At 38.8% G+C, this 22738-nt stretch overlaps 1 protein-coding gene across 1 annotated transcript in view; it reads left to right on the plus strand.

The window, feature by feature from the left end:
* Positions 1–886: 886 nt before the first annotated feature.
* The window catches only part of LOC116506725 (complement component C6-like), a 56992-nt gene continuing 35140 nt past the window's right edge, over positions 887–22738 (plus strand). Inside the window, exons 1-7 of the mRNA XM_032214610.1 lie at positions 887–1034; positions 8770–8944; positions 9387–9543; positions 11688–11832; positions 17635–17776; positions 18803–18941; positions 19870–20070. Coding sequence (XP_032070501.1) covers positions 8799–8944; positions 9387–9543; positions 11688–11832; positions 17635–17776; positions 18803–18941; positions 19870–20070 — 930 coding nt within the window. The 5' untranslated portion in view covers positions 887–1034; positions 8770–8798. The remainder of the gene's footprint in view (positions 1035–8769; positions 8945–9386; positions 9544–11687; positions 11833–17634; positions 17777–18802; positions 18942–19869; positions 20071–22738) is intronic.

Here is a 22738-nt window from a genome sequence, read left to right on the forward strand (position 1 = left end):
AGATCTAAATCCAGCCCATTTTGAATTCCCATGATTCTTATTCCTGTGGCCAATTTGCTTTGCCAGTTAGTAGATCAGATTCTTGTAGAGAAGTTAACCTTGCAATACACCTTTATGTCCATTTGAACTGCCTGGATCTCCTGATTTCCTTGGCATTTGACATTAGGCTTCCTTTCATTGCATGTTTTTTTTTTGTCTACAATAATCTGTGTCTGGAGCCAGCAAAAAGAGGTGTTTTTTTTTTTTTAAGGAAAACCACTCTTGGTGCCATTATCATAGAATCATAGGCAATCTTCTAGCATAGTTCCCTGCCCAGGGCAGAAATCTTTGAACTATTCCAAAGAAATGGCTCTCCAACTTTTGCTTGAAAATCTCCAATGATGAACCACTCAAGACTCCAGGAGGCAAGCTGTCCTATTTTTTCACTGCTTGAATCCCAGCTTTGGTTGAATCAACAATGATTTCCTTTGTATCATGACCTCACTGGATAAGTGAGATCATGATGCTTATGATGTCTCCTGTCTCTTATAATCCTCAGCATAAAAATACAAATATAAATGCCTGGGAAAAAGTTGTACCAAGAAACTTATTTCATTGATTGTACATTTATCTAATTGCAACTAATGGGATGAAATTGACATTTTCCTGCTCTAGTGAAGTTAAAACCTTAAAATTATTTTATCCTGAAGGTCTTAAATGGTTAGTAGTTAAATAGGAGGCAATGTGATGATTCTATAGTTCCACTGTAGCAACCATAAGAAGCTTTGCAGATAGCTATTATTATTACTTTTTTTTTTTTCAAAAATGGGCGGCTTCCAAAATGAAGTACTTCCTTCTACATTCCGGAAGATTGATTTCAGTTGGACTTACTTCTACTACCGAATTACATGCTTAGTTATAGTTTAATTCATTGTAAACAAAACCTTTGAGTTTGCTCTCGGGGTTTGCGGTTTTAGCTGGCACTGAATCTTTTTCAAGTAGCTGCCTTTGGTGAATTATTATAGTCAGACTCTACTTCTATCCAGATACAAAACGTAAGTTTTAATACATTCATCTGTACAGGTATAATGATTAAAAATATATGTGGCATTTATTATGCTTCTTCTAAAAGAGTGTATCACCTAAACACCAAGAATGTGTTTGATAAGAGACAGATGTGGCATACTAATTTCAAAGCTAAGAAAAAATTGAGAAAAGTTGTAACTAGTACTATAACTCTTTCTCTCTTTCCCTCTGTCTCTGTCTCTCTCTCTTGTCACTCTCTCTCTCTGTCTCTCCCTCTCTTCTCTCTCTCTGTCTCTCTCTGTCTCTCTTTTCTCTCTCTGTCTCCCTCCCTCTCTCTCCCCCTCTCTCTCTCTCGTACATATCTTGCAAACAGAGATGCACATACTTAGAAGTATGGCACATTTGACCTCTGGAAATTGTTTAGTTATTATGATGTTTCAAATCCGTTTTTTCTCCTGATTGAAGATCCTGGAAAGCAATGCATAATAATAATAATGCTTTTTTTTCTTTTTAATGGATGTATGTGAAGGAATGATGGTTTCTTAAAAAGGAATGAAGTCTGACCAGTTTTAGGGGATTTTTTCCTTTTGGTATCAAACCAAAAGTATTTATTCAAGCAATCTATCCATAAAGCGACACCATCTATTGTGTAATCTAATGAACAATAAACAAAACAATAACCTCTTGAATTGCCAGCAGCCAATAATAAAAGCCTGCCAATCATGTGCTTTCAAGTCTTGGAAAATCTTAAACTTGATTCTTGGCTTTCTCTTAAAGGTTATCTAAAGTCAGTTATTTATGTCTGTCACTCATTTAGTATCCTCTGTTCAATAATTATTGGAATAATTTGAAATAAGAAATTAAGCTTTTGCAAATGGTAATTATTACCTTTACAGTTCTTCCTAGCCCAGACAATTTATTTTTCATTTTAGGATATCTATCATTATATTATTCCAAGTTTGCAAATAATTATTCTTAAATGAATCTTTGTTTTATTTTGTTAAATAAATTATCTGATATTTAATCTATGTTTAGAATAAATAAATATGAATTAGGTCCATTTATCACAAAGGGTTGTAACTTTTCAATAGGAGGTTCATATTCCCTAATATTTTGGGGAAGAGAATTAAAAATAATAACATATTTTACAGAAGCTGGCCTATATCTGAAACATTTTAAGAAAATTCTCATGCTGGGCCTGTCTAAAAATTCTGAAAGGTAGAAGCACATTCCTTTCTCACACTTGTTTTTCTTTTCTTTGTGCATTTTGGATGAAAATGGTATAAGTTGCAGATATATCCACAGGCAGGAATCCAGTTATGTAAATGTAGTATGTCAAGGGAAAAATAGTTTGTACTTTGTGTTATTTTTGTTGTTATTGCTGTCTTCACAATCGGTGCTAGTCACAAAAACAGCACTAAACACTGGTTCACAATAGAAGTGAAACATACATTAGCAGAAGCAGAAAACCTTGATTTCTTCTGAAGCAAATACCTCATCCTTCACCTTGTCCTCAGTTCCCATGTTTGATCAAGCTATATCCATTTTATTTTGTTCCTAACAAAGCAAATGGAAGCTGGAAAATTCCAGCAATACATCTCTTCCACATCACACAGCCAAAAATTATTTGCTTAATGCATTCCAGGAAAGTTAATCCATGAGATTGTAACTGAAAGCTGTCAGTCATGAATCTCTCCCCTCCCTTACCCCTCTTCCTTCTTCCACCCCTTCTGGTCTTCTCTGATATAAAAAATGGATAAAGGGATAAATTTTTGTCAGCATCTTGTCCAGTGGTGAAATTCATTTTTTCGCCTACCGTTTCTGTGGACGTGGCTTGGTGGGTGTGGTGTGGCTTGGTGGACATGCTTGGTGGGGGTGTCAGGAGAAGGATACTGCAAAATCTCCATTCACACCCCACTCTGGGGACAGCCAGAGGTGGCATTTGCCGGTTCTCCGAACGACTCAAAATTTCCATTACCGATTCTCCAAACTACTCAAAATTTCTACTACCAGTCCTCCAGAATCTGTCACAACCTGCTGGATTCTACCCCTGATCCTGTCTGTCCAGATATCCTAATTCCTAAAAAGGAAAAAGAAACCATTGGACATACAGATGGTATCAGTTTGTTTACATAATAAATTAATGTATTAAAGCTAAACCTATACGCCTGTCAATCAGTTCTGCCTTGTGGCATATGACTCATTGTCCCTCCTGCCATCTGCATTTACTTTCCCATCTATTCCAGTCCATGAAAGTGTTTCCGATATTCACCTTCTCAATGGCTAAGAAGATGTGGAACAGGGAAGAGACTTGAGCAGCTACTTGTTCAGCTCTTCAGATTCAATCTGTGCAAACAGAAACATCATTTGAAAGACTGTACTCCTTCAACTGTGGTACTGCCATTCTCCAGTAAAAAGAGAACTGGGAAATTGCACACAGTAACATAAAATGCACACAAGCATAGTTATATTAGCAAATAAAACTTGCAAACATGCTTTATACAGGGCAAATTTGCTTGCAAGAAAATGGGCCTACTAGGCAAACGTGAATATAATACATGGGTATGTAAGCAAAAATAGACAACACTGATGTGGCAAAAGGACAAATATATATTCTACTAAAAATTCTCATTGCCATGTCCTTTAACTGTGTGAAACAGCAACATTTTTTAAACCAAGATACTTCAAATAGAATGTGTCCAAAATCCAGAACCCATGGTTCCCGAGGGCATAAACTTTGGGAGCATTGTGGCTGCTTCAGTGCTACTGGCTACAGTAGCTGTGTGCTGTTGTGTTCATGTGATCTTCTTCTTCAACATTCCATGAAGTTTCCCAGCCAGTCTCACAATCCCTCACTTCTTCCCCCACCCACCCAGCAGCACTCACTCACCTGCCTATTAGAAAGAGAAGGGAAGGAAAGGAAGGAAGAAAGAATAAAGGAACAAAGGAAGGATGGGATGGAGAAACAGAGAGGAAATAACTCCTATGTACCCTTCTGGCCTCTGCTACATTCCTGCATGCCTTCCCTGACCAGTGTGACTCCTCTTGTGTGCTCCCAATGCACCCTCAGAGGGCTTCGAGGGGAGGAGCTGCCGCCGTCGGGAGCTTAAAAAAGCTCCTGCCAGGACTCTGGTTCGTATATCTTATAAGATCTATAGATATCTCCCCTTTCTGGCAGAAAGGGGCAGGGAGGAGGTCAGTCGTTAGGATCTCTTTGTAATTCATAGCTTTTTTTTTGCTGTGAATGGAGAAGAGATTCAACATTAGCTGAGCCTTTACTCCGGCCAGTTTTCCGCGCTGCCTTTTTTGCAGCCTAGGCAGATTGCCTCCCCCCCCCAGGACAAAGCTAAGCTATTTAAAAGCCAATCCGGGCGGGGACCATTCCCGAGGAATTTCTTCTATTACTATTTAAAATACCAGCTTCAATTTCGCAAAAGGCTCCCTTTCTTTTTTAGCTGCGTCACAAGATGGCGATCTCGTAGCTTTTGTGTTTGATCTGACGGAGCTAGTTGACCCTACCCTCCTGAAGGTTTCTCCGTACTAATTGCTAAAAGATTAACTGAGGGGAGCACAGACTTTGATTTTTGGCTCGCTTGATTGCTTGTCTTTTATTTTTATTCTGGAATGGCTCCCAAATCTAAACAGAAGCGCTTCTTTAATAACATATCTCCAAAAACTGCTATGAAGGCGCTACCCTTGTCTCCTACACCCTCCACGGGAGATTTGCTAACACAAGAATTCCTTCTCAAAACGCTTAATGATTTCAGACAGGAGATTAATCAACTGATATCGGATTTATGTGATCAATTTGATGCTAAAATTGCTCAGGCAAAGCAGGATATGATCGGTGTAATGACAGTCATGACAGATTATATTGCTGAAACAGAGGACAAATTGGAACTTTTGGAAGAAACTAACCTTAATCTGATATCAAAAATTCAAACGTTAGAACAGGAAATTGAATCTGCCCAAAAAGAACTTGTCATGATAAATTATAACAAGACTGCCTTTGCGATACGAGTTAGAGGACTGCGTGAAAATCAACAGGAGAATTTGAAACAGACATTCTTTGAGGCTTTCAGTCGCTTGGTGGGAAGTCCGGGACTTAACTTTGATTGGCAGATTCAAAGAATTTACCGCCAGAATTCCTGGGTAGCAAAACAGCGACAGCTTCCGAGGGACATAATAATATACTTTACTACAAGGGAATCTAGAAATGAGATAATACAGAGGCTCTACGGAAAGAGGTTGAGAATTGGTGGGGAAGACTTGATTGTTTTTAAAGAGATACCATTTCAAATATTAAGAACAAGAAGACAGTACGCTTTCTTAACCGAAGAACTCAGAAACTCTCAGATTTCATACAAATGGGAAGTCCCAGCTGGTATTACAGTTACATTTGGCAACCAAAAACATCGCATTAACTCCGTTTGTGAAGCCCGAAAATTTTACTACGAGACCCTGAAGGCGGGACTTCCTGATTCATCCGGATCTGGGGAGAGACAAGGAGAAGGAGAAGACAAACAGCGAGACACGTGGCTACAAGGCGGAGGGTGTTGTTTTTCTCTTCCGGAAGGGCAGAAGACTAAGGAATAAAGACTAAGCGATGTTTGTAAAGTTTTATGATTTCCGTCTGGGATAAAATGGAAAAGTGGCATATCGATGATGAGACATGGAGACTGAAAGAAGCGTTGCTGATTGTGGACACATATTGTACAGAAGTTTTGTCTGAACTCTAACTCAAATTGTGTATGAACTATTTTCTTAGGCGAGGAGAGCGGAAATTGTGATCTTTTTGAGTTGCGGTTTGGGACGAACGGAGTTGGGAGGTGCGTGGGAGAGGGAAGGGCAGCGAAAGTTTAATTAGATTACCTGGGGCTAGAACGCAAGCTGATGTTTGTTTGAGTTGCTATTTCAATATAAGGTCAAGAAAGATTGGTCGGAGAATCTTCAGGAAAGTGGAGTAAACATGGGAGGAGCAATGAATGTGGATAAAATATATATGTGGATATGGATAAAGGCAGGGTGGAAGGTAAAAAATTTACATGTGGAGGTGGGTAAGGATAGAAAGGGAGGTGTTGGAAATGAAAAATGAAAGAAGTATTTGAGTTTAATGGTGTTATAGAAAGGTTTGGATATTTGGATAAAAAAGAGATAAATTAAAGGTCTGAATAGATAGACAAAGCAAGGAGACTTTTAGTTGGGGAATTCTAATTGATCAACTTACCTGGCTCTAATACAGTTTGAAACCCTGCAAGTAGCAAAATAATCGAAATTTGGAATGAGTCACATTGTTTAAGATTTACAGATAATGGGAAGCTGTGTTAACGTAGTGGGTTTATTGACCCTTTTTGTTTCTTTCTTCTTTTTGTGTGTGAGTGTGGGTGTTTTTTTTTTGTTTTGTTTATTTCTTATTTTCTACTATTTTTCCTTTTTCTTTTTGGCTTTACTTTTATCTTATTTTTTTAATTTTAAAGTTAGCTGGCCTTATTATACTCAAATGCTTGTTAAAGAATTATGCCGGGTATGGGACCTGCGAAGCCGTAAGGGGGTTGGGGAGGGGGGATTATAGGGGGGAGGGGGGAGGGTGGAATTACAGTTTCAATCCTTAGAACAATAAGAATTCACTTGTGTACTGTGGCTCGTTTTTCTTTTTTTTTTCTTTTTTTCTTTTTCTACTTTTATTGTAAAAAACAAATTGAATTGTATGGATACACCAAAGTGAGGAGAAGAGGGAAAGAGAAGGGAGAAGTAAAGAGGGAGTGAGAGGGAATGTAAGGAGGGTGAAATGGAGGGAGGGGGAGACGTCTGAGGGGGTAGGGAAGTAGAAGAGGGGAATGCTGGAGGGGTGAAAGGAAAGTTGGAGGGGGAGAAGAGAGGGTGTATGGGGGAATGAAGTGTTATGTTGGGTTTTTTTTTTTTCTTCCTTTTTTCTTTTTTTTATGCACAGTATATAAGTGATTGTATAAAATGAAAATGAAAATGAAATAAAAATATGTTTTACCAATGCACCCTCAGACACACTTCCCAACCAAATCCACTCTTCCACACCTGGCATACTCCCGTGCAACCCTCATGCATTCTTCTTAACCCATACTGTTACCTCACCCCCACCCCATAGGCCTATCATGCTCTCAGGGTCTGACTCTGCTCCAGGTATTCCCTTGCTCCCCCACCCAGCAATTCCTCCTGGGATCTCTGCGCCTCATGGGTGTGTGAGTCACGATCAAGCAGCAAGATGCTGAATTCACTAGCAAGGTTTGAACACAGCTGTGAATCCTCAGCAGGGAGTGTGTTTAAGTTCCCACAGGAACAATTGGCCTCTTGCTAGAAGCAAGCGTGGAATCGGGTTTCTTCATTGCGACACTTGGAATCTAGTTATTTACAACCCCGGCTTGTTGACTAACAACAACCTCATCTCTCCCTTGACCTGGCATCGTAAATCTTTAGCTTGACTTTGGACTGCTCCATTTGGAAATGTGCCTTGATCAGCTAGTCTTATCTATGATTAATGACTGTTTCCTGCCACTTGTTGTTGGGATTTGCAGAAGCAAGTTTCCCGTTAATGCCATGAATGCCTAGGAACTGGCTTCTGAAGGGCTGCTGAAAGAAGCCAGGATGAGGAAGCAGCCTATTTGACTGACGCAGCATCTCTTACACACACCTGTGACCCATACTCAGCCTTCTTGAGCTACATGGTCCCCCTGCATACCTGACCCTAACCACAAAACCTTCTTTGGCACCATTCCTGAGATTTGCAACCACCTGCCTGGTCTCCCCAACCCATATGGCATTCCTACCACACATCTATAGACCCTCCCCAACCCACATGGCAATCTCATGCACCCCATATAACATTCCTGATGTGCATCCCCTTGCTCCCTCCCCTCCCCAGTAGCAGCCACTTACCTGCCTAATCGCCTTATACTTGAAGTGTCCTGCTGGCTCCCCCATTGACTTGCTCCCTGTGAACTTCCAACAAGCAAAATAAATGGGGAAGGACAGAAGGAAGCTAGGAAGGAAGGAAGGAAAGAAGGAAAGAAGGAGCAGTGGGTTTTACATTTTGTTACCACCGGTTCGCCCCGCATGTGCCCACTTAGGCACACACGCATGCACCTGGCCTTCCACACATGCACTTTGCTCATGCATGCACCTTTCACACATGCGCTCATCCTAAAAACTTGCCTAAATAGGACAGCATAGAGGCAGGGGCGGGGGGCAGGCTCACCCACTATTTCCACTATTGCTTCAGGTGAACTAGTCCAAACCAGCTGAATACCACCTCAGGAAGGAAAGAAGGAAGTTAGGAAGGAAGGAAGGAACATTTCTAATGCTTCCTTTTAGCTTCCCACAAGGAAACTCAATGGGAAAGCTAGCAGGAAATTATTTTTGCCCCTCTGTGGTCATTCTGGTTCTCTGTTTATGTAAGGAAATATCTCTGAAACAGGGTACAGGTTGACTTGAATTTAAACCGAGAAGCTGGAATACTAAAGTCCCCCTTTGATGGTTTCCTTTCAGAAATTAGAGTTCTTTGATAACTCCTTTGCGGCTAAAAATGCTTTCAGTGCTTTGGGTTGTCCTGATGCCTGTGCTCAATGAGTCAGCAGTTTTACTAAGATTTCATTCCACAGTTATCACAGCTGGACGCAGCTTTAGACTTGCTCCTTGGAATGCATGTTGCAGTACATTAGTTTTTGAGCTGCCACAGTATTAAAACAGATATCACAACTGTTCTAACTGCACTTTGTTTGTCTGCACTTATAGGTTTCATTGACTTCTTCAGGCTGGTAGTCATGAAGAAAGCATATAATTGGCTGTTCCTCATCTTGCTGCTGGCTGCAATTGGGAATAGCGCAGGGTGCTACTGTGACCATTATCCCTGGACTGCCTGGTCTGGCTGTTCAAGGACTTGTAATTATGGGACTCAAAATAGATATAGGTAAGTGGGAAATATGGTGATCACAGAACTGATACATTATTATCATTCAATCATCTTAAAAGGATATAAAAGGCCTCTGATTCTTCCCTAGTTGGTTGCCTTCAAAGTTGGATCAAAGCTCCTTTTTTCAGTTGGGAATGATGGGTGTTGCAATAAGGCACATCCAAGGAGAAGCCTGTTGTTAAGTTCCCCCCAAACATAGGTGATTCTTCAAAGCTCAATTATTTATTGTTTCACATCTATAGCCAGAATCTTGTCAAACTGCACCTAGTAAATATTAAACATCAAATGCTTTCCACTGCTTTGAAGCTCTGGACCGTCTAACTGCACCCTAAAATGTAGCCATGCTTTGTCCTTTTCAGCATGTACATTCCATGGATCTTAATTTCCTTGGTTTAACAGATCCTTCTGGTCACAACAAAGCTTTTTTTTTTAATTCTAGGCAAATCAAAGTGGATGATTATTACCAAAAAAACTTCTGTGCACAAATTTGCACCACCCAGGAATCCAGAGCCTGTAACCAGCAGGCATGTCCAATCAACTGCCGGCTTGGAGACTTTGGTTCCTGGTCAGAATGTGATCCGTGTGTTAAAAAACAAGTAAGTAAAATCTAAGTTGCAAAAGATATAAATAGATGTAGAGAGTAAGGAGGTTGATCTTGAGGGAGATCAGGGATGGGATTCTACCGGTTAGAATTGGTTCGGGTCAGTGGTGGGTTTCAAAAATTGTTCGAACCTATTCTGTGGGTGTGGCCTCCTTTGTGGGAATGGCTTGCCGCCCATGTGACCGGATGGGAGTGGCTTGCCGCCCATGTGACCGGATATGAAGATGCCGACGACACTTGTCAGAACCACCTTAAATTACCTCACACACAGCACTGGCATGCATAAGAGTATGATGTAAACTTGTTTTTTAAAAGGCATCTTTGGTTTGCGTTAAAACAACTTCAACACACGCAATGTTCTGATTGCACCACAAACACAGTAGTCATCCTTACCTTTCATGGAGGCACTGAGTTTTATAAATATGAGCATGATAGTGTAGAATAATCATATCCAAGGACCAGTGGTGGATTTCAAAAAAATTTGGAACCTCTTCTGTAGGCCTGCTTTCCGGGTCCACTGGTGGAACCTCTTCTAACCGGTTCGGTAGATTTGACGAACCGGTTCTACTGAATAGGTGCAAACTGATAAGAACCCACCTCTGGTTTGGGTGAACCGCTAGCTCAGAAGATCACGAGCAAGTGGCCCTGTGCTTTATCTACCTTTATCTTCTCAACTGAATCACGCGGCAGAGTGGATTGCTGCACCTTAGCTGTTTTCCTTCCCAAGCAGTTATCTGGAAGATAAGCAAGCAAAGCGAGCAAGCACATGCAAAGCGCATGCTCAGCAAACCAGTTGTTGAACTGGTAGGATCCCACCCCTGAGGGAGATACGCAGGAATCATTGCTTAGGCAAAAGGAGCTCAATATTAAGTTCAGAAGAGTGAGCTAACATTTGAAGTTCAGGCGGAAGCCTTCCTAATTCAGTGGAGTGTAAGAAGGAGGAGAAGAAGGGAGTATAGCCCAATCAGATTTGCAATATTCTGTCATTTTATTCAACTTTGATAAAGATAGTTTCAGTATTTGTTGACTAGGAGTTGGTTTGTAGGCTACTTGGCAAGCAAATGCCCAACTCATTTCAAGACCATAATGTCAGGAATGTTTTGCAGGTCCATCTCCCAAGAGCTCCCAAAACTCTGAAGAGGGCTTCTTCAGACAATTAAAGAAATCTCAAAGGAGTATTGTTCCCATTACTCTTTATTTACATTAGTAGTAGTAGAGCATTTATTGTCATCGTACAAAATAAATACAATGAAATTGGTTAGGTAATTCAGGTAACAATATACACTTGAAAGTAACTGCTAATTTCATAGATAAGAACATAGTACAAATATTAAACAATAGACTCTCCAAAGTTAACAGTGGTAGATCCAATAGAGCACGGGTGTCAAACTCACCACGTCATATTGCCATCACATGGCATTTTGCAATGTTTTTCCCATTTGCAGAGCTGGGTTGGGCATGGCCTGCATGTGATGCATCTTGCCTATGGGCCGCCAGTTTGACACTCCTGCAAGAGATGAACAGATGCTGCTAGTAGGGCCATTGTTGTGTTTTCTTGATCCAGTTCAGTCTTGCAAGTACCCATGATCTTAGGAACTAGGAATTAACTGGTTGCAGATGTGGACTGGGCACAAGGAACTATTTTATTCTCATCCCCAAAATGTAAATAACCCTAGTTATCTCCATAATCCAATCCAGAACAGCAAGTAATCTATTTTCCCAATGAAATACTCAGATTTTGCAGATGGGTTTGGGAAGGAAGAGGAACATAGACCAAATGTCTATTTGACATGTAGCCATCTGAGATCTGAGATGGCTACTTCTCAAACAGACATCGGGTGTAGTTCCTTCTTCCTTCCCAATCACCTTTCCAAATCACCATCATCTGAACTAACATTTTGGTCTCCAGGAGAGATGGGATGGTCAGGGCAGTTCATGACTATAAGCTCCTTAACCAGTTAAAGTTAGGTGCCCCCATGATCTTTTATCCAAGTACTAATCAAGTCCAATCCTGTATGATTTATTTATTTTGAGGTCAACCAAGGTGTATGTTGCTATCAACTGCTTCATTTCCTTCTGTAAAAGTACTTGGAGAAAACACTCTATGCCTCACTTATTTATTATCCTTCTGTTTTTCAGTTTCGTACCAGATCCTTTACTCAACTAGCTCAGTTTAAAGGTCAACCATGCAATGAACCTTTGGTGGAGTCACGGCCGTGTTTTCCCACAAAACTTTGCAACATGGAGGAAACAAACTGTGGCAACAAATTTCATTGTGAAAACGGTAACTCGATAGTCTATTCCTTTTATGATTTTTTTCCCCATGAACAGTTTTATTGCCAAGTGAGAAAATACTGTTTTATCAACAAAACAAAGTCTGACACCGACCCCCACCCCCTTCTCCCCGCCTGAATGTCACAAACTAGTGAAACAACTCTCAGGAACTCTTTCATAATTTTAAGTGCATTCTGAAGAATGATTCGGGCTGATAGGATAATAGTTACCATCAAGATAAACAGTATGTAAAGCTGCTCTGAGAGATTTAATAGCAGCAAATAAAAGATTCTGAGCTTAGCAGGACTCCTTTTCCCTCCCAAAGAGTTTCTTTTTTTTTTTTAGTTCAAAAGTTTTATTTTCTTTTAAAACAAACATTTCATCATTCCTCAATCAGTAAGACATCGGAGTACAATTTTTTGTGTGTGTCAAAATAGTTCTAGTTTACCACCAAATTCTTGTCTAACCTAATGTATACCCCTCCCTCCCTCCACCCTCCACCCAACCCCCTCCTCCTTCCCCCCCGACTTCCCAGAACCCGTACACGGTATGGATTTTTAACAAACACAGTCTAAAATCTATTGAGAAAAAAGAAATAAAGAAATTAATGACATCTCTACATTGATCTTACCTTCTTCTTGCTGAGCTAACTTTAAACAATTTAAATCATTTCTGATCTTAAGCATAGGCTAACTGGAATTTCTTGGTCCCGTATTTATTTTGTATATAGTCAATCCATTTTTTCCAGTCTCGTTTATATCTCTAATTTGAATTATCTTTAAGATATGCCGATATTTTAGCCATCTCGGCTAAGTTTGTAACTTTCAATGTCCATTCTTGAATTGTAGGGAAGTCTTCCTTCTTCCAGTATTGCGCCACCAACAGTCTTGCTGCCGTTATTAGGTGCAGAATCAAGTTAATCTCTACCACTGTAAAGTCAGTACATATACCTAGTAAGAATAACTGAAGACTAAACTTTATCCTTCTTTTAAAGATATTTTGCATAATCCACCATATTTTTATCCAAAATGCCTTAACCTTTTGGCAGGTCCACCATATATGAAAATATGTAGCATCGAGAGAACATTTAGGCTGTACATTCGGATACATAGAAGCCAACTTTTTAGGATCTAAATGCCATCTATAGAACATCTTATAAAAATTTTCTCTCAGGTTTTGAGCTTATGTAAATTTCACATTTGTTACCCATATTCTTTCCCATGTATCCAACATTATCGGTTCTTCAATATTTTGAGCCCACTTTATACAATCATACAATCTTTAACTAATTCTGTTTCCGAATCTATCTGTATTAATACATTATATATCCTCTTTATATGCATTAAGCTTTGATCTCTTATTTGTTTAAACAAATTATCTTCAGCTTGGATAAAACCAATTTTTTAATCTATTTTCCACCTGGCCTGTAATTGCCCATACTGAAACCATGTTTGAACTACCTTCTCCTCTTTTAATACCTCTAAAGATTTTAGTTGTAGTACCCCCCTTTCCAAAATGAGAAGCTGTCTATAGGTAGTTCTATCCTGTTTTTGTGCTATGTTCATATTTTCAATTGCATGTCTAGGAATTGCCTACATGGGTATCTTGTAATTTAATTTATATTTGTATTTTTTCCAGACCCGCAGTAAAGCATTTCTTAAAATATGACATTTAAACTTATTATCCAATTTTTTGTTGAATAACAGGTAAGCACGCCAACCATATACCAGATCGTGTCCCTCGATATTCAGTATTCTATCATTAGTTAAATGAGTCCAATCACTAATTACAGATAGCGCCACTGCATCATAATATAGTTTTAGGTTAGGTAATTTCAAGCCTCCCCTCTCACGTACATCTTGCATTATTTTCATCTTTACCCTCGGCTTCTTTCCTGCCCATACAAATTTGTTGATACCCTTCTGCCATTCTAAAAGATTCGCATCTTTTTTAAGTATAGGTAACATTTGGAAGAGAAATAAAATTTTTGGTAAAATGTTCATTTTCACTACCGCTATCCTGCCCAGCAAAGATAAGTGCAATTTCTCCCATTTTTTCATCTCTATCTGTATACTATGCCAAAGTGGTTCATAATTATGCTTATATAATTTCCTGTTTGAGGTTAAAATATTGACTCCAAGATATTTTACTTTTTTGACTACCTCACATCCTAGCATCCCTCCTAGTTCTTCCTTTTGTTTAGTATTCATATTTATAGCTAATATTTTGGTTTTTCCTAAATTTATTTTAAAACCAGATACTTGACCATATTGATTAATCATATTCATTAAAACCATACTGGATTCCTGCGGTTGTTCCAATATTATGACCAAGCCATCCGCAAAAGCGCGCACTCTGTATTCTTGCTGCCTAATCTTGATCCCTTTTAGACCATCCAAGCCCCGTATTTTATTCAACAATACTTCCAAAGTTATAATAAACAATAGCGGGGACAAAGGACAGCCCTGTCTTGTACCTTTTCCAATTTGAAAAGAGTCTGTTAAACTTCCATTGACTATGATTTGTGCTGTTTGCTGTTGGTATATTGCTTTAATTGACTGTAAAAAATTATCTCCTATTTGCATTTTTTGCAATATCTTCAACAGAAATTGCCAGTTAACTCGATCAAAGGCCTTCTCAGCATCCAAAAATATAAACGCAGCAGGGATCTGGTTGTTCTTTCCCAAATATTCTAATGCATTAATAATTAATCTGACATTACTTTTCATCTGTCTCCCCTGTATAAAACCTGTTTGGTCGGTGTGTATCAATTGTTGAATAACCAGCATTAACCTATTTGCTAGTATTTTAGTAAAAATTTTATAATCTACATTAAGTAATGAGATAGGTCTATAATTTTTTGGTTGGGTAGTATCTTGATCTTCTTTGGGTATCAAAGATATAAACGCTGTCTTCCAAGATGGAGGCACTTTACCTTCCGTTTGAATCTTATTAAATAATTCTCTAAGAGGTTCTACCATTTCTAACTGTAAATTTTTATAGTAAACCGCTGTCAAACCGTCTGTACCTGGTGCGTTCCCTAACTTTAATTGCTTAATTACCTGCAAAATTTCCCCCGAGGTTATTGGCTGATTCAATTTTTGCCTGTGCTCTTCTCTAACTGAGGGTATTTTCTCTTTATCTAAATATTTCTCTATATCTAGACCATTAATTTTATCCCCTTTATACAATTCTGTAAAAAATTCCCGAAATGCCTTTTGAATCTCTTCCTGTTGAAACACCTCCTTCCCTCTGTAAATCAGTTTAGATATATTTCGAGTTTTCCTCTTTTTCCTAATCTGATAAGCTAACCATCTGCCAGGTTTGTTTGCGTTACAAAAGGTATTGTGTTTTGCATATAATAAATTAGTGGCTACTTGGTCAGAGATCAACATGTCAAATTGAGATTTTAATATGGTGATAGCTTCCTTAACCTTTGTGTCGCCTGGATTCATTGTTAACTCCAACTCTTTTCTCTTAATTTCCTCTCCCAATTCTGTTCGTTTTAGCCCTTGTTTATATCTATGTGTTTTATTTATATTCATCAGCACTCCTCTCATATACGCTTTGCTTGCATCCCATATGAATTCCATAGATGTACCCTTATTCATATTCAAAACAAAATATTCAGATAACAATTTTTTACAATCATTAATATACTTTTCATATCTAAATAAGTTTTCATTCAATCTCCAAGACCTTCTTGCCTGCACTACCCTTCCCAATTCCATCCAAACTGGGTTATGATCCGAAAGGACCCTAGCCGCAATCTTTGTCTTCTTGACCCTAGAAAGCAAATCATTAGTGATTAGTATAAAATCAATCCTTGAAAGGGATTGATGTCTATCAGAGAAGAAAGTGAAATCATATTCCTCTGCATTTCTTTCTCGCCAAATATCTCTCAATTCAAAGTTGTCCATCATGTCAAAAAAAAGGTTTGGGTAGCTTTGCTCGCATCTTAGTATTTGGGCGAGAAGTCTTCTTATCTCTCTTAGTGTCTATCACACCATTCCAATCACCCAATAGTATACAGGACCTATAATCCCACTGTACTAATTTGGCATGAAGATTTGTATAGAATCTGTTTTGCTGTTGATTAGGAGCATACATTCCCAAAAGTAATGTCTTTTTCCCTTCTAGGATTAGGTCTAACGTGCTATATCTTCCGAAGAGATCTGCTTCAATTAATTCAGCTTTCATGTCTTTTCTTAAGTATACAACTATACCATTCTTCTTTTCCATAGCAGAAGCTACAAAATGTTGACCAAGTTTTGAGTTAATCAGATATTTTTGATCAGTTGATTTGATATGAGTTTCTTGCAAACAAATTATGTCATTCTTAAACTGTTTGAGATAGTGAAGTATTTTCTTTCTCTTCTGTGGAGAATTCAATCCATTGACATTCCATGTTAAGATCTTAGTTGTCATCTTTGGTTGGCTGAAGCTTTTTTAGAGCTTCCTGTATGGCCTATTTAACCTTAGGCCTAGCTCCTCCCACTGCTTCTAGACTTGTTACTGTAGCTCCTTGATCGATGGCTGGTGATTGTATTCTTTTTATGATTTTGATGCATTGAAAAGACAAATAATATCAATACAAATAATACGCTTTTTAAAAAGATAATAAAAGTGTAGTTTATTTTAAAAGACACATTCAAGAAAATGAAAGACCTTATGTTAGCAGTTCAACAACAATTGTGATGAAAAAATATAATGAAAATTGAATCAGAAAACCTGTCAAGAAAGTAAATGCTGGTTATACAAAGAACAAGAGAAGACTGTTGAACATTTGGTATGCGGCTACAATAGGATTATTCAGAGTATTTGGAACTACTAACCATAGTGATTTGTTGGACCTTACTAAGAATTACAACTTACAAACAGCAGTTGCTGGATACAGAAGGTTCAATGGAAAGAACTAGAAAAAATAAATGTAAAGATTTTCAAATATAGCTGGAGTGAATGGTGAAAATGAAAGCAATAATGTGCTAGTTGGTACATTTATATATCTATAGGTCTGGAAAAGTATTTAAGGCACAATTCCATAGAAATGGAGAGAATCTCAACTTATCAATTACAAAAAGTCTCATTATTTGGATCAGCACATACGTATATGGTAATATCTTACCATGTCACCATAATTTTATCAGATACAGTCAGAAGTATCTTATAGACTAAGTGTAAATAGTAACAACAATAATAATTAATAGTAATAACAATATCATTGTTATTCATCTATCATCTAATCATCTATCAGAAACCATCTCTGCAATTTAAAAATGTTGCTTAGTACATTAACATCATGTATCAGTTTTGGTGGCTTGGAAGACCCTGTATCCTACATATGCTGCTAAGCCAGAATGTCTGGGCACAGCTACCTCAGGCTGGAGTCTGGAAGAAGTAGGAAGCCCTCCAGATATAGAGAAGCTTTCAATAGAGAAGGAACTTTTATTAGTCATAGCTGAGGGCAATAGAGTATTCTTCGACATTCTTGTTAAATTTTGGGTCTCCTCCCATGAAGTATGATGTGTTTTTGTGGCACCCTACCCCCCACAAACATTCTATGTATTTTCAGTGATAGTTGTGGAATTATCCCAATTTTACTCGATCTCTGAATCTAACCAATAATAACAAAAAGGCTACATATGCAGAATATTTATTTCCTGTATAATAATGTGAGCCTTTGTGGAAGCATTCCTTGCTTATAGAGTCATTTGTCTGCTTTTCTTGAAAAAATATGTCTTTTAATTCCTCCTCCTCCTCCTCCTCCTCCTCCTCCTCCTCCTCCTCCTCCTCCTCCTTCTGTTGGCAAAAGGTCGCTGCATTAGCCAGAAGTTAAAGTGCAATGGAGAAAATGATTGTGAGGACAATTCAGATGAAAGGAACTGTCCACGTGTGCGACCCGTGTGTGCAAGAAAACATGAGAGCATTCCTGGTGTGGACCTAATGGGCTACGGGTAAGCCATGCTTGAAGTGCTCAAGAAAAAGAGGAATAAGAAGCAATAATTCAAAGGAATTAAAGGCATAAGCTATGAAAAAGAAAAGGAAACACAACTACGTAGTTTAAATGAAGACCCTTCATTATACGGCTCCATGCTTTCCTGACCTTGCAAATCATGCGGGGTTCCTCCATATCCATACATGGCTGCAAATGTTACAATTTATTCCATAGTTATACATTAAGATGCTCAATTTCATTTAGAACCAGTTATCTGAGAACGGAAGAAGAGTGATCGCAGACAGACAATTAGGAAAGAACTTAGACAGATAAGAACATGGCAAAAAGGAGGATCTAGTCTAGCTTTTTTTTTATAGGGACGCAGTGGCTCAGTGACTAAGACACTGAGTTTGTTGATCAGAAAGGTTGGCAGTTTGACAGTTCGAATCCCTAGCAACGAGTGAGCTCCCATTACTTGTTCCAGCTTCTGTCCACCTAGCAGTTCGAAAGCATGTAAAAATGCAAGTAGAAAAATAGGAACTACCTTTGGTGAGAAGGTAACAGCGTTCCATGTGCCTTTGGCATTTAGTCAAGCTGGCCACATGACCACTGAGATGTCTTCGGACAGCGCTGGTTCTTTGGCTTTGAAATGGAGATGAGCACCGCCCCCTAGAGTAGAGAACAACGAGCACATATGTGCAAGGGGATCCTTATCTTTACCTTTAGTCTAGCTTTATCAAACTTGATGCCCTTTAGACTACAACTCCTATCAACCTTGGACAATGGGGCAAGTATGGTTAGGTATGATAGGAGTTGTAATCCAAGTATCTGATGTCACCAGTAATCATATAAGTTATTGATGAATTTAATGAATCGGCTTTTGGCCTGTTTGCTCTGTTACCATATAAGGATGTGGGTTTTATTTTTAAATTCTTCAGCAAAACACCAGCTTCAGCAGAAATCCCTCCCCTACTATGAATAATTAAGGAACGAATCCAGGGTGCTTTCCATGACTGGATGCAAAATTTCTATTGTTTTCCCTTAGATATCATATTCTGGCAGGAACACGTCGAGGTAATGTTCTCCATAATTCTTTTAATGGAGGCACCTGTAGACTTGTGAAGACCAGTGACTTGAGGAAAACATATCGTCTTCCTGCAAACGTAGAGTCTGTTTTCTTCCAGGTAAGTATCCAAAGATATTAAGCATGTTGGCTGTAATCGTAACCCTTACTGGGATTAAAGGGTATGGCTAGCTGATGAGAGCTAAATAGCTTGAAATAGATCTATACTAGTCTCCCTTTATTTATTTATCAGCACAAATATAACAAAGGCAACAGTAAAAATATTGGGTTTCTGTCGTGATGGACTCTTGTGACGAGCCGATTGACAGATGATGGAAGTAGTTAGCTTCCTCCCATAATTGGGGCTTACCAGGGGTTGTGACACTATATATATATATATATATATATATATATATATATATATATATATATATATATATATATATATATATATATATATATATATATTATACACACATACACATACATACACAAATGCTTTACAATATCAAGCAGGTAATGAAAAGTGTCAGCTCTTTGAAGGAGGCCAGATCAAGAAACTGACAATTATGTTTATTGCTAAATTATTGTTGTGGTCGGTCAAAATCCGTCACTGCTCTTTTCAAGGACAAAAAGGTCAAGATGGAGCTGTTCTTGTGTCTCCTCACACTTCATAATTTCTCAGAGTTGGGCAACCTTCAACATCTGAATGGCTTCCCTTCAGATACTGTGGGTGTCCCATCGCTGGAGGCTTTCAAGAAGTAGCTGGACAGTCTGAAATGGTATCCTGCTTGAGCAGTGGGTTGGACTAGATGACCTCCAAGGTCCCGTCCAACTCTGTTATTCTATGTTCTAACCATCCCACATTTCTCACCTCTTCCTTAAGACCAAAGCTAAAGTTCTCCACAAAAGACACTTTAAAAAAATGCAGTTGTGGGAATTAGAAATTCCAGATATGGGGACTTAGTATCCACTTCAGTCATTGCCCCTTAAGAAATAGGATTCAGTCCTTTCTCAAACCAGGTTTCTGCAATTACATCTCTCCATAGGTAGTGAATGAAGAAGGTGAGGTGGCTTCGGAATACTACAATGACTTAATTCCCTTTGAAAGCCATACTTCTGATAGTGGCTCTTCCACTAGCTCAAGCAAAAGACGATCTGGGATCCCAGTCCTGTTCTCCAAGAAGACAAAAATCCGCGTCACATCCTCTTACTCCTTCAAGGAAGCAATACAAGCTTCAAAGAAAAAGGTACCGCTGTTTGCATTCTAGCTTTCGACTCCATCTGCAGAAGCTGATAAATGAGAGATCAGGAAAAGTCACTTGTTCGTTAGCCTGCTCACACAGAAAACATTTCTGTATTGAATTGCCTTCTGCACTGGGCGTGAGTGGCAAATGTTATTGCATGCCTGAAATGTCAATGTCGATTGTTTTTAAATTGCAAAAAAAGGCTGTTGAGTTCACGTGGCAAGGTGCGGGGGAGAAGAACCATTATTTTTCTTGCCCAAGTTATTCATTTCTGCTTTAAAAATGAATGTAAACTGTTTCAAAAGGAGAAATGTTTCTGTTTTCTAGTGGACAGCATCTGGCTTCTCAAATGCAGGACCTCTTTGGATTCGTAGCCAAATAAGACAGATCTCCTTTTGTACAGTGATTCCCAATGCCCACTAGAGGCTGATCATCATATAGCACGTGTATCAAACTCACCGTCTCACACTGATGTCATGTGATGTATCGTGACATTTTTGCCTTTGTGGAGCCAGGGTGGGCGTGGCTGGTGCATCTGGCCTAAGGGCCACCAGTTTGACACCTTTGATAGACATTTCAGTGGAAAAACACAGCACTCGTAAAATTTAAAGATGCAATTGTCCTGAAATCAGGATATGAGTCGGTAGTTGTGTGGCCAAAAATGACTGCCCCATGTATTTCCTGGAAAACTGCAGGAAAATAATTATCCACAAAGAACTTATCCAAATCAGAAGCAGTGCCTTTGATGAAGCAAGATGCAGGTGGTCCTCGACTTATGACTTTCAAATGAGGCACCTGTATACAGGTAGTCTTCAAATTGCCATCACAATTGAACCCAAAATTTCTGTTGCTAAGCAAGACAATTATTAAGTGACTTTTGCTCCATTTTGCAGCATCCCCATGGTCATGTGATTAAAATACGGATGCTTGGCAACCAGTGGTGGGTTTCAAATTTTTTTAGAACCTCTTCTGTAGGTGTGGCCTGCTTTGTGGGAGGGACTTGCCAGGCATGTGACTGGGTGAAGTGGCTTGCCGGCCATGTGACCGGGTGGGAGTGGCTTGGCAGTCATGTGACCGGGTGGGCATGGCCAATTTGTAAAATGTGGTGAAACTCACTTAACAATGCTCTTGCTTAGCAACCAAAATGTTGGCTCAGAAACTCTAGCATTTGAAGCACGCAAGTCTTAAAGCTGTCAAGTTACAAGACCCTTGCACCCCTAACCCTTTAGAAAAAAAAACCCCAGGGGTGTTCAAACTTGACAGCTTTAAGACTTGTGGACTTCAACTCCCAGAATTCCTCCTCTCGCTCTTCATCTTGAAGATGTGCGGACAGGCGGTGGGGAGGTAGCTGGAACTAGTTCTAAACGGCACTGTAGATTTGTGGAACTTCTTCTATAGAAGAGATTAGAACTGGCAGGAACCCACCCCTGTTGGCAACTGACCCATAGTTATGACAGTTGCAGTGTCCCAGGGTCGTGTGTGATCACCTTTTGCGATCTTCCGACAAGCAACGTCAAGGGGGAAGACAGATTCACTTCACAACCGTGTCATTAACTTAACAACTGCAGTGATTCATTTAACAACTACGGCAAGAAAGGTTATAAAATGGCAAAAAACTCACATAACAACTGCCCTGCTTAGTAACAGAAATCTTGGATTCAACTGTAGTTGTGAGTTGAGGTCTATCTATATTGTTATCTCAGGGAGGTTCGTTTAGCAACTATGGCAAGAAACGTCATAAAATGGGCCAAAATTCCCTTAACAACTGTCTTGCTTAACAACATAAAATTGGGGCTCAATTGTGGTTGTAAGTCAAGGACAACGTGTATATAGATGCCTCATTTGAAATGAAGGGGCTTGATAGAATCCTTTGATTAAAATTTTCGTCTTCCTTCCCATAAAGTCTCTCCATGCTGGACATGGTGCAGCATTTCTTCCTTTGCCTTAATATTTATGTATGTGCAAATGCAGTATGAATCCTCAGTGACTAAAAGCATATTCATATGACTTTCCAGAATGTTTATTTTAAACAAATATGCTTACTGGCATTTGTTCCATTCAAAGGCTATATTCCTTTTTCCAAGGAAGGCAAATGCAAGCATGAGTTCTAATACCCTTTTCAATTATGAGAACTGCTTTTATTACTGCAGAGGTTATTAACAACAATAATAACATCCATATTTCATGCAGGAGAGTGGCTAAGAATTACAAATTGAATAAGTATTAATAAAACCTATGCAAGTTATATGAGAGGACTGGATGTCCATGAACAAATATTATTTAAAACTTTAGGATTAAAAAAAAAAGATTAAAATCTACCATTCAACGAAGCAGAGAATTTAAAAGGGAGCTGATAATTTTTCTCTAGCTTGGAGTGCCATTTTATTTATTTATTTATTTAATCAATTAATTAATTAATTAATTAATTTCATACCGAAAGGCTTCAAGTAGTATAGCAATGATGTCACAGGTCGAAGTACAGCTAATATGTAAACATCTTTTTTTGGTTTCTGGGGATTTTCAGGATAGCTTAAAACATAATAGCCCATGATGCCATCCTGATGTATCTGTTTTAGAACTTAATTGAACAAATTAAAAAAAAATATTTTATTTCCCCAGACATAGTGTGTGCATATGTTTGTATTAGAGATAGTATTCTATCGGTTCGGAC

The sequence above is a fragment of the Thamnophis elegans genome, chromosome 3, assembly GCF_009769535.1.
Source record: "Thamnophis elegans isolate rThaEle1 chromosome 3, rThaEle1.pri, whole genome shotgun sequence".
In the NCBI taxonomy this organism is placed as follows: Eukaryota; Metazoa; Chordata; class Lepidosauria; order Squamata; family Colubridae; genus Thamnophis; species Thamnophis elegans.